This window comes from Vanellus vanellus, assembly GCF_965231255.1.
Source record: "Vanellus vanellus genome assembly, chromosome: 24".
In the NCBI taxonomy this organism is placed as follows: Eukaryota; Metazoa; Chordata; class Aves; order Charadriiformes; family Charadriidae; genus Vanellus; species Vanellus vanellus.
Genome location: NC_138929.1, coordinates 2,438,480 through 2,453,019, shown reverse-complemented (window position 1 = coordinate 2,453,019; position 14,540 = coordinate 2,438,480). Strand labels below are relative to the sequence as shown.

At 58.9% G+C, this 14,540-nt stretch overlaps 1 protein-coding gene across 1 annotated transcript in view; it reads left to right on the top strand.

Moving 5' to 3' along the window:
* SKAP1 (src kinase associated phosphoprotein 1) overlaps positions 1–11,685 on the top strand; it is a gene marked incomplete at its 5' end in the record, with an annotated part of 160,242 nt that extends 148,557 nt beyond the window's left edge. The window contains 2 exons of the mRNA XM_082494817.1: positions 10,817–10,935; positions 11,543–11,685. Of these exons, the coding sequence (XP_082350943.1) occupies positions 10,817–10,918 (102 nt within the window). The 3' untranslated portion in view covers positions 10,919–10,935; positions 11,543–11,685. The remainder of the gene's footprint in view (positions 1–10,816; positions 10,936–11,542) is intronic.
* Positions 11,686–14,540: the final 2,855 nt, after the last annotated feature.

Here is a 14,540-nt window from a genome sequence, read left to right as displayed (position 1 = left end):
AGCCGGGCTAATACATGGGGAAAGGAATTTGGGGAGGGGGAAGCAGTAATCCCAGCGCAACCCCGGCATCGCGTCCCTCTCCCCGGCACCGGTCCCTTGTCCCCTGGTGGAGTGATTTGTACGTTATGATAATTATTTGAATGCAGCGAGACTTCCTATTTTAAGTGGGCTTAGTTGGATGTGACAAGCAGGCCATAAAACCGGATAAGTTAATTCTCTCAATTGCTTTCAATGAAAGCGGGGGGGGTGGGGGTGGGGGGAGAGGGAAAGAGGGGGGGCATATTCCCATACCCCGGACCCCGAGCGAAAGGCGTGTGGTGACATCTAGTGGCATTTTGCCTGGCTTTGGGGCCATCTCGCTCATGGGGAGAGGCCACAGGGGTGGCCAAAGACACCCCCCCCATCACCACCCCCCCAGAGATGCACTGAACCTCGTGGGTGACGGAGCGAAGGTGTAACGAGCTCGGTCGGGGCTCAGCGCACAGCTGCATCCCGGGGTGGGGGGCTCAGCCCCCCGGGGGTCTCCGGTGGGGTGGGCTGCGGAGATGGGTTCCCCGGGGCTCAGCGGCCTTCGACTCCCATTAATAACCCCTCTGGGAGGCTCCCGAGTTGGGAGGGATGGGGATGGGATGGCGGGGTCAGCTGGAAGGCAACGGTCACCCACCGGTCAAATTCAAGCGAGGGCCATCCTTCCCCCGCCGGCCCCCCTCGCCCCCCCGGCGGGAACCAATCGTCCAGAACAAGCCCCTGGCAGCCTCATTCCTCCCAGGTAATTTTTATAAATGAGGGGACACCCATCACAGGCGAGGACAAAAGGGTGGGCGAGCGCCGGGGAGGCAGCGCCGATGATGCCCAGCGCCCGCACGTCCCCGATGCTGCATCCCGAATTTTACCCCATCCGTGGGGGCTCATCCGCGCCCCCCCCCGATGTAGCATCCTGAATTTTGCCCCAACCCTGCTGCTTTCACCCCACAACGAGCATCGCGCCGGCTCCGAGCGTGCCATCCTGCCCTCCGCGGTGGGTGACCCCAGTCCCCACAGGGCAGTGGTGGCCGTGGCAGGGACACGTGGTGGCCCCTTCCCCACGGTGACAGGACCCCAATGCCGGCCCTGATGGTCTCGGGGGGATGCTGAGATGTTGCCCTCTGGCCCATGAACTTCTCCTGGGCTGGCACGTGGTTCCGCTGGGGGGGTTTAAGGTTTAAGGCGTACTCTGACCATTTATTTTGCACTGAAATTTATAATAAATGCTGTTAAAGACTTTGGCTTTGACAGAGGTAATAATAAATTCACTGTTAAAGACAGTAGTTTAATTCCTTATACCCTCCAATACTGCACAGAATAAACTATATTCATCACCGAGTAATTTTTTACCACATAAATCTTTAAAACTAACCGTTGTAGGCTGTTGAGGCTGAAATATTGTGAATTTATTAGATATGCCCATGTAGTATTGGATTCAGAGGTTTCCATTCGAATATATTACAGGGGAAATTTGTGTCTTTAAGTGTGACAATCCTTCCATTTTCCAAAGCCAGCGCTATAACCAGCAGCTCCTCCAGAGTCAACTCTGCCTTTATTAGACAGAGATTTAGTAACGAGCCCCTCGCTAATCTGCCGGGGAGGTGGGGGTGACATTTGCTGCAATGCCCCTGTTTCAAATAGGTGGCGAAAAAAAAAAAAAAAAAAGCAAAAAAAAAAAAAAAAAGCTTTTTGTTTCCAGTGTTGTTAACAAATGCCCGACAATTTCCCGGCTTATTTTGTAAATGGAAATGGAAATTTCACTTGGGGTTGCGACGATGGGAAATATTAAAGCCGAGCCTCTGTCATTAAAGCCATCCCTCCCCGGCCATAACTTTCATGGGCTGACATCGTTTTATGGATGTACATATTATATACGTAGATATGGGGGGGTGCGGGTGGATGGATGGGAGTCGTTTTTTATTTGGGGGGTGGCGAATCGGCAATAGAAGGGAACGAGGGGGAGACCTGAGGGTGAAACCCCAATTGCAAAATAAATCAGGAAGGTTTTAAATCCGGCGTCGATTTGCCAAGAGGTGAGAGGCGACACCTCTGCCACCCTCACAACTTGTGGGTTTTGGTTGCCTGAGCCTGTTGAGCACCCGCGTTTCGAGCAGGCGCTCTTGTTTCCTTTGCTAATGTAAAATACCAGCCGACGGTAGAAATCTTTGTTCGTTAGAGAGAGACGGAGATAATTATAAAACCATCTCCCGGTTCATGAGGCGCGGGTAACATTTAAACCAATTGATGTGGTAACATTTAAAGCAGTTATATTGCAAAATGTCACGTACGGTCTAGTTTCATTAGAGACGAGTTAATAGATGGATGGAATTGAAACTCCCAGGCCCGGGCATAAAATAAAAAGTTTCCCTTTGCCATAACTCAGTCTCTCCGGCCGCTGCCGTGCCCTTCCCACAGACCGAATCCCCCAAAAGGTCTAAAACTTCCAGCGCTTCGGCCTCTCTGCAGCAGTCACAGTCAAGAGTTAAAAAATTAGAATCATGGAAAACGCAGAAATCCCGTGCCCGGGGGAAGGGGGGTTCGGAGGAGCCCGGTTTGGAGGATAACGGTAACTCGCACAATTAATATTCCGCATCCCCCATTTGTGCGCTCCTCCACCCGAGGATGCTCACAACCCAGCGGTGTCTGCGCTCGCTTCTGCACCGTCTCGCCTTTTCTCCTTTTTTTTTTTTTTTTTTCCCCCTTTTCCAAGCTGCTCCATCTGTAAATGAACAAACATCTTGATTTTATAGCCTTTTTGCTTTGCAACACGGAGGGGTGGAGGGGCGGGCGAGGGGGGTGGGGGGAAGTAGTGGAATGCCTAAGTAAGACTTTAATTCCGAATTCATTTACGCTATAGCGATGAAGTTGTCACAAACCATAATGCAGTATTTAATTAAAATAACAGAAGTGTATCTAGATATGTCCTGGGGTAGCTATCACCAAATTATAGCCTGCGCTACCCGGATTGTATTTATGAAACGGCGGTGTCTAAGGTACAGCTGAGCGGATGCGAAAGAGGAAACGTTTAAAGCATCGTTCTCGCGACGGCTGCGTCTTTCACCCTCCTCTCCTGCCCTTCCCTCCCTGCTGTGCGTCCCTGCTGATGCGGGACCCTCGGTGCCATTTCGGCTGTGTGGGGGCCCTGGGGGTCCCGGCTCTGGCTCCCGGTCCCGGCCTGGGACAGAAAGGGGCCGGGGGTCTGGGACAGAGGGGGGTACCTAATCCCAGTGACCCCCTGTCCCGGCTCGGGTCCCTCTCCCAGCCCGGCAAGCAGCGGGTGCACCCACCCCCGGGGGTCCCTCGCCCCGTCCCCACAGCCCTCGCAGCAATCCCCGGGGGTAAGATGGGTGCTTTGGGGTCACCAGTTAATTAGGAGCATAAATCCTAACAGAGGAACGAAGCCGCGATGCTGCGCTGGGGTTGGGCTTTGCACTTTGTGGGTGCGAAGAAAACGGGTGTTTTTGCAAGTTCCCGATGAAGTCGCAGAGCCGTCGCCTTCGCCGTGTCCCCTCTGCCGCTCCCCATCCCTCCTCCCGGCGCAGCGGCCGCAGCCACCTCCTCGGCTGTCCCCTCGGCTGTCCCCTCAGCCCCCTCTGCCGCCCCCGGCCCCGTAAGCCCAGCCGAAGAGTTATGAATGAAGGGGAAATAATTGCGGTGACCTTTGCAGGGAAGCGGCCCTGGGGGTTACTATATAAAGATATTTTGATAATACCCATCACATAATGGGCACTGGCTGCTCCCACCCGCCCCCTCCCGCCCCCCTCTCGCACGCAGCTCGGGGACTCGGGGACGGATGGCTCCTCGCACACGCGCGTGCACGCACACATGTACGCAATTATTTCGAGCCCTCTTCACAGGTCACAGGCAGAGTTTAACTCAGATGGCTGCTAATTTTCATCAGGCGTGAGCGTTCAGGACTTTAAAGGCGAAAATAATTGGCTGCAGAACAAATTTAGGAAATGGAGTGTGCGATAAAGCAAATAAAAATCTCTCCCGTTTTTTTTTTTTTTTTTTGTGTGCGTCCCCCCCCCCCCTCGTTGCCGGGGGGGGGTGAGGGGGGGGGGGAGGTGGGAAGGGAACAGGCCTGGGCTTATTTTACCTCCCGTGCAACTTTGCCATTAAAGTTGCACCTACAGCTAAGGAAGTTTGTCCGTGAAAAATGGTCATTTTGTTTCCCCTGCTCAAAGCACGTTATTAAAATGCTAATTTAAAAGAAAAAGGAGTTAAATATCTAGCAATGGTGCCGTCTAATTGCAGCCATAATGAGCTCTCTAAATGTGAGTGCCCCTGACACACAGAGAGCATAAACAGCCAGCAAACACATCATTAGTGCTCACGTTCATTTATTCTGCCGACCTGGCGATGACCCCGCGGAGGGTCGGGAAGGAGCAGGTGGATGCGGCTGCGCCCGCCCCGGGGGATGCGGGAGCCGAGGCGGGAGCGGCTGCCATGGCAACGCCGGGGATGCAGCACCGCCCGCGCATCCCCGCGCATCCCCCCCCCCCCCCCCCGCACCCCCTCCACACCACCCCCGCACAGCCCCCCCGCACCCCTCACACCCCCCCTGCACCCCCTGTACCCCCCCGCACCCCTCACCCCCCCTGCACCCCGCACATCCCCCTGTACTCCTCACATCCCCCCCCCACACCCCCTGCACACACCCCCGCACCCCTCACCCCCCCTGCACCCCGCACATCCCCCCGCACCCCGCGCACCCTGCACGCCCCCCTGCATCCCCCACATCTCCACACATCCCCTGGACCCCATGCACCCCCCTTGCATCCCCCCGCACAACCCCCTGCACCCCCCCCAGCTCCCCTTCACCCTGCGCACCCCCTGCACCCCCCACACAGCTCCTCTGGACCCTGTACACCCTCCCCTGGACCCCGCACACCCCCTGGACACCATGCACCACCCCCTCCTGCATCCCCTGCACCCGCTGCACCCCACACACACCCCTGGACCCCTCACAGCCCCCCCCCCGCATCCTCCTGTGCATCCCACACATCCCGCACATCCCCTGGACACCACAAACTGCCCCCCGGACCCTGTGCACCCCCTGCACCCCGCACACACTCCTGGACCCCGCACACCCCACGCACATCTCCTGCACCATGTACAGCCCCCCTGCACCCCACACACCCTCCCTGTACCCCGTGCACCACCTCCTGCATCCCCCACATCCCCTTGACCCCGTGCATCCCCTGCACCCCACGCACCCCCACTGCATGACACACGCACCCCTTGAACCCCATGCACTCCTGGACCCCGCACACACCCCCTGCACCCCCCCCCCCATACCCCCTGCACCCTGTGCATCCCCTGGACCCTGCACACGGCTGTGGGGTGGTTTGGGGGTGGCAGCACCCAGCAGCCCCAGGAGGGAGCGGAGGCTTCCCAGTGGAAGTAGAACCGCAGACTGGTTTGGGTGAGAAGGGACCTTTAAAGGCCACCTAGTCCAACCCCCTGCCATGAGCAGGGACATCTCCAGCCAGATCAGGTCGCTCCGAGCCCTGTCCAACCTGACCTGGGATGTTTCCAGGGATGGGGCATCTCCAACCTCTCTGGGCAACCTGGGCCAGGGTCTCACCAGCCTCAGCGTAAAATATTTCTTCCTTATATCTAGTCTGAATCTCCCCTCTTTTAGTTTAAAGCCATTACCCCTCGTCCTATCGCAACAGGCCCTGCTGAAAAGTTTGTCCCCATCTTTCCTGTAGCCCCTTTAAGTACTGAAAAGCCGCATGGGGGAAAACGGTCTTGGTCTGATGGGGAAACTGAGGCAGGGAGCGGGGGTGCATCTGAGCTGGAGCATCTCGGCTGTAGGTCACCATTGTCCCGGGGTGGGGGGACCCAGAAGTGTGGGACCAGCCACCCCCACCCCAGGCTGCCGCTGCTTCGGGGTGTCCCCCCCTCGCTCGAGCATCCGCGCCATTTCACACGTGAAGCTCGGAGCAGGATGGAGCCCTCCGAAGAGAGGAATAGCGGCAGCCACACGCCATAGCGAGCGGCCGAGGAAGGAGATTAATAAAAGTGATTCTTTGGAAATGATTTTTGCTCCATTCCAGCCTGTTTGCTTCTAAACAGCCCCACTAATCGCCTCCCAGCAACAGCACAATAACTTCCCTCTGATTTCAAACCAACACCCCCCCCCCCCTTTTTTTTTTTTCCCCCTCTTCTCTCTTGCCTGTCCGAGGGGCACAGGAACACCATCGCTGGGAAATATTTTAAAATAAAAAATATCCCAGCCGACACCCTCGTCCCCCACCCTCCCCTCCCTGTACCCCCCCCCCCCTTTCTCCCGTGCACTCTCGATGAACCTGTGATATTGTAGCAATGGCCCTTGAAGTGCAGTGGGGAGGTGATTTAGGAGAATATTAAAGGCAATGTGGAGATTCGAAGGCGCCTCTCTCAGGGAGATCTGGAGAAATACGCAGCACAGATGGGCTGAGCAGATTAAACATTTCCGTCACATTGTTTTCAAATTGTGTTTGCGGTGCCTGAGGGTTGGTACTGCGGTCAGAGCGCGGCAGAGCCGCGCAAAGCTGGGAGCCGCGCGCTTTATGGAATAAATATTAATACGGCAGTTTCACATGGGCTCCCAATCCCATCAGCGCCGCCGATCGGATGCTGCCGCCGCTATTGTCTCCCCGGCCTGGCCCCGGCGGCTGGCGGGGCTCCAGCTGCACCTTCTGCCCGTTCCCGTGCTCTATGGGGGCCCGGCCGTCACCGCCGTCTGTCTGTCCTGGCCGTGTGTCTGTGTGTCCCCCGCCTTGCCGTCCCCCCTGGCTGCAGTGTCCTGGCGAGGAGCCGGCCGGCCCCGGGGTGCCCCAAGGGACGTGCGTCCCTCCTGCCCCAGCTTTTCGGCATCCCCAAGCCAGGTCGCGCCAGCGCCGCGGCGTGCTTGTCACCGGGCGCCTTGGTCCGCAGCGCCGCCCTGCTCGGCTGGTTGGGTGGTCCTTGTTTTTGATGGGAAATGGCTCACGGGGTAAATCCTGAACGCCTTCGATCAGGTTGGTCTCCCCACGGAAAGCCTGAGAGCTCGTCCCCAGGAGGAGCTGCACTGTCGTCCATGCCAAAACTGCCCATGTGCCTCCCCCCAGCCCGGGTGGTCATTTCTGCCTGGCCTTCCCCAGCTGGGAACCATCACCTTCCTCTCCCTCCCCCAGTACTGCTTGCTCTGAGCGCCTTATGTCTGTTAGCTTCTTCCCCCGGGCTGGGACATGGAGAGCCTGGTAGGATGGGACCCACGGAACCTGGTGGGATGCGACCCATGTACCCTGATGGGATGGGACACATGGACCCTGATGGGATGGGACACATGGACCCTGATGGGATGGGACACATGGACCCTGGTGAGATGGGACACGTGGGCCGTGATGGGATGGAACACACGGACCCCGGTGAGATGGGACACATGGACCCTGATGGGATGGGGCACATGGTCCCAGATGAGATGGGACACATGGACACCAGCAGGATGGGTCACATGGACCCTAATGAGATGGGACACAGTGGCCACCCCGAGTGATGCCGGAGCAGACGTTGCAGATGGGACAAGGGGCAGGAGCAATGTCCCGGCTGTGTGTGCTCAGCTCCTCACAGCAGCTGAGAATGGAATCATTGGAAGCAGGTGGGAATCGTTCATTTTTATAGGGATTTACCCTATAAAAGAGCAGTGGAGGGGGGAGGCAGGTGATGGTAGGCCATGATCTGAAGCAAAGGGTGAGCATCACCCAAATTACTCCTCGATGCGCCAGGCTGGGTGACGTGCCAAGGAAAGGGTGTTCCCAGCCGCATCCCTCAGCTGCTGCTGCCGGCTCCGAATCCCCCAAGGACAGGTAGCCCCTCAATTTCAGCGCTTGCCACAGCTCCGAGCTGGTTTTCGAGGTAAATAGATGTATAGCTGACCTGGTATAAAACTCCCCGGTGTCAGCCGACCCCTCGCGCGCCCGCCATAGCTCATCTATGAATTAGATTCCTCCATTTTCCTAACAATAATGTATGACACACAAGCACTAATAATGGGGCCGAGCAATCATAAACCGATAAGTCCCTGACTGATTGGCTTTTCCTTCGGCATCCATCAAAGCGTCATTGATCTTCTGTGCGAAGGGGGGTGATTAATGGCCTTCCCAAAGCCCGACGGGGTTGTTTACGAGGGCTGGTGAAGGAGTGTGGTGGCAAGGAGAGCTTGGGAGCGCCGGTGGGGAGTAAATATCATCCCTGCAGCACTCGGTGGAGGAGGAGAGCCTGGGCAGGGGGCGGGAGGGATGTTGGATGGGACAATCGGAGCTTGGTGGAGCAGGAGAAGTGCTGCTGGAGAGATGTGGCTGCACGTTTAGGGTTCCCACCAGGTGGTCATCCATCCGAGGCCGTGCAGGGGACGGTTGGCCACGTTCCCATCACGGCCTCTGTGACCTCAGGCTTGGGCTGTGGGATGTCCCCCCGGCTGGGGACAGGGGGAATCCGCAGCTGGATCATTCAGGGACTGCACTTTCCCCCTCTTTGGAAGAGCGTTGTCTCTCCGGGGTGATGCCGGAGGAGCCGTGGTGCAGGACAGGGAGAGAAACTGGGTTGTGGTTGTCATCTTCTTGTTTCTTTTTCCCCTTTTTCCCTTTCCGATGGAGATCAGCAGCATTAAAGCCTTTTACGGCCCCGTGCACCAACCCGCCATAAAAGCCCCCGGTTGCGGGCGATTATCTGAATGAGCGTCTGCTTCGGGTTTGCTCAGCACCGGGGATCTCGGGGGTAAAAACGCTTTGAGGGGTTTTCTTCCTTCTGGGAGAAAATTCCGGTGTTTTGGGAGCAGAGCGACGCCATCGCGGCCGTGTAGAGGATGGCTGGACAGGGGGGGGATGGCCGCCAGGGTGTGATCCCCCCGCCCCAAATCCTGTTCCCTGTTATGTGCCAGCCTGGAAAGGGCACTGGGTTCCCAGTTTGCCCAGTCCTGCTGCCTTTCTGGGGATGCGGCGGAGCAGTGGCTTTGCTCTGCCTCCTGCCTGGTGCCCGGTGCTGCCGGAGGTTCCCAGCACGGCATCAGCACCCATGGGTGCTGCCCCCAGCACTCTGCCGAGCTCCTGCCGCGCAGCACCCGATGCGGGTTAAGCTGGTGGAGGGGGGGGGGGGACACAGCATCCCACTCCCCTCTCCCGCCACCACTGCCGTACTGGCACGCTCGGGGCCCACCAACCTCGCTGGAGCAATTATCTTCCCGATTAGTGGATTTTCAGTCCCTTCTGTGAAGTCTCAGCTAAATTACTTCCCCCCCCCCCCCCCCCCAACTCAGTCCAGGCAGGTACTGAGCACAGAGGCCCCATTAGTGTGTAATTAGGTAGATTCCAGCAAAACCATCCTCAAACTCCCTCCTTCTCCTCCCCCCCCCCCCCTTCCAAAACCCGGTCTCAGACATCAGCACGTTGGCGAGATGTAAATTAGCACCTCCAGACGAGAGCAGAGTTCACCCTGCACTGGGCTCTGCCTCGCTGTGCCAGTGCACTCCTCGTTTTAATAGTTTAATAAAAATTAGCATAATTAACGAACATCTGTATGATCCAGAGTGGTGCAATTTGGCACTTGGAAACGAGGACTTAAACATTATTGCTGGGAGTTTAATGTTGTTTTAATTCTTTCTGGCACTGCGCAGTGAAATAAACGCTCGGTGCCGCGAGTTCTCGGCTGGCTCTCATTTGCATTTTCCTCCCTTTGATTATGAGCAATCGCGGACTACCCGGCAATTCATCAAAGCAGAAATTATTTTAAAATACCTCATAGCGTTCAGGCTATGGCAGAGCTGGGGGGGGGGGGGGGGGGGGGAGAGGACAGGGAGAGGGGCGGTTGGGGGCTCCCCGTCACGCCTGGGGTGCACCTCGGCCCCTCTGCCCACGGGTCTCCTGGCTGCAGCAAATAGACCCGAATTTTTTCCTTCTGGTTTTGCAGCGGGATTTTTCCCCTGGCTGGTGAGGACAGCGGGGCAGGGGGGGATGTAGCCCCCATCCCTCCCCGCTTCTTCATTTCCAGCAGCATCGCGGGGGCCTGACTCGGTGCTGGTGCAGTTTGCTGGGTTGTGGGTCCCCAGGGAGCATCGGGATCCCATCCCAGAGAGCGGTGGGACTCCTGGAACCCTTTCCCGGCTCCAGTGAGGGCAGCACCATCTGCAGAACTGGGAGAGTCGGGAGCGATGTCTGTCCCTGGTGACTCTCAGCCCTTTCCCTCTCGGGAAGCAGGGATGAGCTCGGGGACCCACTAAACACCCCAGACGGGCGAAGGGGGTCAGAGCTTACGTGGGCTACGGGATAGGATGTGCTGCTGTGCACATCACTTTTAACATCTCCTTTAAAAGCAATTAAAAAAAAAACAACTCCTGTTTTGATGGCAAACTTCTTAAGCCTGTATGTGCTAACTCCTCCTCTCGCACACGGGGAGGTTCTCTCTGTTATTATTTGCTTCCAAAATGTGCTGTCAGGGGAAAATCACACATAAATCTGGGGAGGAAACACATAACCCAGACATGATCCACCTGAAGGGGCTTCACAGAGCTCCAGGCTGGGGCCTGGGACACCCTGGGGGTTGCCATCTGTAACTAAACTACCCCCAAAAAGTGAATTAAATGCTGAGTTTCTGAGCAAGCCGCGAGCTGTGCCCCGCAGGACCCAGAGCGAAGGAGGAGAGCAGGGCAGGATGAAAGGGGAGAGGTGGGACTGGGGTGTTTTCTGCCAGGTACCGAAGGACGGGACCTGAGCCGCGTCCCCTGCGCTGGCACTAAACCCATGTCTCTCCCTCTGTGTCTCCCCAGGAGTACAACGTGTATGGCTGGTGGGTCGGAGAGCTCAACAACGTGGTTGGCATCGTCCCGAAGGATTACCTGGCGGCTGCCTATGACCTGGAGGAGCGATGAGGACCGCAGCATCCCAGGTGAGAGGTGGCACCCCGGGGATGCGGTGTGGAGGCGGGTGCTGGGGAGGCGGCTCCCTTCCTGGGGTGCCCCAGCATCTGCGGGGCGCTGAGCCTCGGGGACTGTCTTTGGCTCCATCTCCTGGTCTCCATTTTGCTTGGGAGCAGGCGAGACCAAGAACCACAGTCGCAGTTCAGGGATGATGCCACCCTGCCCAGTGTCCCTTCCTGGAGTTCAAATCCTTCAAGCTCCATGGGAGAAATGTGCTAAAACCCCCACAGCCCCCTCTGTCGGACCCAGAGAGCTGTGTGTGAGCAGCTCTAACACCAACACTGACACCAAGCAGTGTTTCTCGCCCAAACAAAGCCCGTTACGGAGGCACGTGGCAGACGGGGAAACTGAGGCACAGGTCAGGGCTGGGAAAGTGGAGGGGCCAGAGCCAGGGGCAGAGTCCTGCCACCTGCCTGGGGCAGTGAGAGCTCCCCATTTGCCTGGAGATCTCCCACGCTCCTTATTCCCCTCTGTGCCCACGCGTCACGGTCGTCAGTGTTTGTTGTCAGCCCCAGTCTGCATCTCAGTGTCCCCTTCCCCACCATCACCCATGTCTCTCCCCCTGCCTGAATCCAGGTTCTTCTCTCTCCTTGGCCACACTGAGATACTGGTGACACCATCCCCACCACGAGCCTCCCCCTGCTATGAGCACCCAGTGCATTAAGAGACCCACGTCCCATCACCCGGCCCCACGCTGTCCTGGAGCTCTGCCCCGTGGTACCCACTGCGATGCTGTCAAGGTATGGCGGGGGCACGGGGGACTGACAGCCCACAATAAAGCCATTTTCTACTCAATGTTTGGCTGCTCCAGACTTGGTTGTGGGTCTGGAGCTGGAAGTGGGTGCCGGCAGGGGCCCCTCACCTCCAGCCCCAGCTCTGAGCATCCCTGGAGCCCTCTGGTCCAGCCCCATCCCAGCCCACGACACAGGGCATCCCAGCGCATCCTCCTCCTCCTCCTCCTCCTCCTCCTCCTCCTCCCGCACTTGGCTGAAGGGCCACTAGATGGTGGTAAGTACCTGCTGAGTGCAGCCTTCCCGGGGAGGGTGCCCAAACCCCCTGGGCTGGACCAGAAACAGCCCCCCCACCCCCGGTACCCGCCGCTGGGGCGCTCGGTGCCGAAGGAGGAGCATCGCCCGCGGGGTGAGCTCAGGCATCGCCCCAACGGCTGCTCCAAAGCACAGCTGGGCAGATGTTTAGAAGCCAGGCACAACCTGGGTGACCCTGTGGGACCCCGGAGGCATTCGGGGCGGGGGGGGGGGCTGCGGGAATGCAGCCAAACCCGTCCTGGCACCTCCTGCCTCACCAGGCTCCCACACATGGACTCGTTCGCACCCACCTCCCCGCCAGGCACATCTTTGGAGTATGGGTTTGGGATGCCCAGAGCTCAGCTTGGCACAGCACGAGCTCGGCTCACATCCCTCCGGTGTTCCCAAGCTGCTCTTCCAGCCCCAGCTCCCCGCACCCTGAGCGCCTGTGGGAGCCCGTGCCAGGGCAGGAGGGATCTGTGCACCTGGAGAGAGAAAAGCTCCCTCTACTCTGCCCCTCGGCACGATGCTCAGCGCTCCCCCATCTCCATTTCCCCATCCATGAGCATCTTGCAAGGAACGTTTTGGGGGCAGCTGCAGGGGCAGTAATCGTCTCTCCAGCGTCATTTCTGGGAGCTCTTTGGGATCCCAGCAGGGAGGAACTGGTGCTTTTGCCCAGGTGGATGCTCTGTTCCAAAAATGACCAGGGTTGAGGCTGACCGGACGCATCTGCCTCAGACCTATGTATAGGAAATGGCCTGGCCGTTGGCACCTCCGTTACCGCTCCCGCTACTCAAGCACCAGGAGGTCTGATCCTGCTACAGACTCAGCCAGGACGCCTGGGCTGAGACCTGTACGTGCAGCTTGAGCAGATGCTGGGGAGATGGGACAGGCGTGGGAGATGGGCACAGGATGCATTGGCCAAGCCCGGGCTGCTCCAGCCCCAGGCCCGAGCAGGAGCCCTCCCCTGTTGTGTCGTGGCTGGGGAGAGACGGGGAGGGGGGGGGGAAACACCATGGTTTGTTTGCACAGACTTGAGAGACAGCTTTGCCGGAGGGGGGTGAGGATGCGCTGTCTGGAGAGCCTGGCCCGCTTCCAAGCGGCGAGGCTGTTGTTCTGGCAGGCGGTGGGGAGGAGAGAGACGTGCCAGGCTGCGAGGGCGCAGGGACTGGGGGGGACAGACACACACACACACCCCGAGCCATCCTCCCCTGCTCCGGGTGGGGAAGGTTACCTTGAGCGGCTCTGCGTGCCCACCTTGTCCCTGACCCCCCCCCCCCCATGCACACGGAGGTGGTGGGGTTGCTGCTCCCTGCCCAGAGCTGACTCACCAGCTGCCATCACCCCCGGCAGACATCAGGCCACTGAGGGGCCGAGCCAGCCACATGCGTGGCAGAGGGGACCGTCACCACCCCCTGGGCCGTTGCCCCCAGCCTCTGCACCAGAGCAGCCCTGCACGGTGCCACCCAGGCGGGACTCCCATCCCAGGGGCTCTCTGCAGCCCAGGAGGGACCCCGATGCTCAGGTCCCTACGAGCGGGAGCAGAGCTGTTCCCCCCAACCACAGCCAGGTCTGCCTCTGAGTCACTGTTTTCCCGACAGCTTCCCAAAGCCGATCAACACCACTAAAAATAATTTCTGCCTGGCTCCAAAGCGCAGCCAGCAGCAGGGCTGCAGCCCCCTGTGGCGGGGGGGGGGGGGAAGGATGGGCACCACAGTGCCCTGTGAGGATGCAGGAGAGGGGATGGAGCCCTCGATCCAGCAGCCCCACAGGCTGCCCTTTCCAAATCTGCCTTCCCAGGGAAACCCCCTCCGGGGCCGGCTGGCTCCCGGCAAGGTGTCAAGTGAAGGACATGGCTGTGCCAGGCCAAGTTTGTGGTGCAAATGGTGCTGGGGGACCACAGGGAACCAGGGGCAGGATATGGCCCCGGTCCTGTTATCTGCATGAGGCTGTGCACAGGCAAAGGCCACGCGTGGGTGAGGGCATGCGTGGGCGCAGGAGCGGGTCCGTGGGCACAGCTGGCCTCACAGCTGCGCCATTTGGAGCCGCACACTCATGAATATACATGAATATGCATGAGGGGGGGCCAGCCAATGGCAGCGGCGCTCCGGCGTGCCAGCAGCTGCCAGCCTTCGCAATGAACTTCTCCTGACATTTCGGATGCACCTCGTCGGGTTTCCAACCCTCCCTTGCCCTCCCCAGTCCATCCTGGACCCTGCGTGGAGCCGGACACCCCCCCTCCAGGCCCAGCACTGCAAAACTCACTTTGGGGCCAAGGTGGGACCCCTCAGCCCTGCCTGTCTCCTGCCACCACCCCAAGGCTGTCCCCAGCATCCCATGCTGCCCCCCCCCGAGGACCTCTCCGCTGCCTGGGGGGGAGGGGGGGGTCACCCACGATGGTTTCGGCATCTCCAGCCCCGTGGTGAGAGGTGCGATAACTCCCTCTTTTCCCTAAAGCCATCTCTCCGCAATTAGCTCAGCCTGGGCTCAGCTCCCTCCGCCCACGCAGCGAGGACACACATTGCCAGCAACCAGTAAGTCTCTTCTAC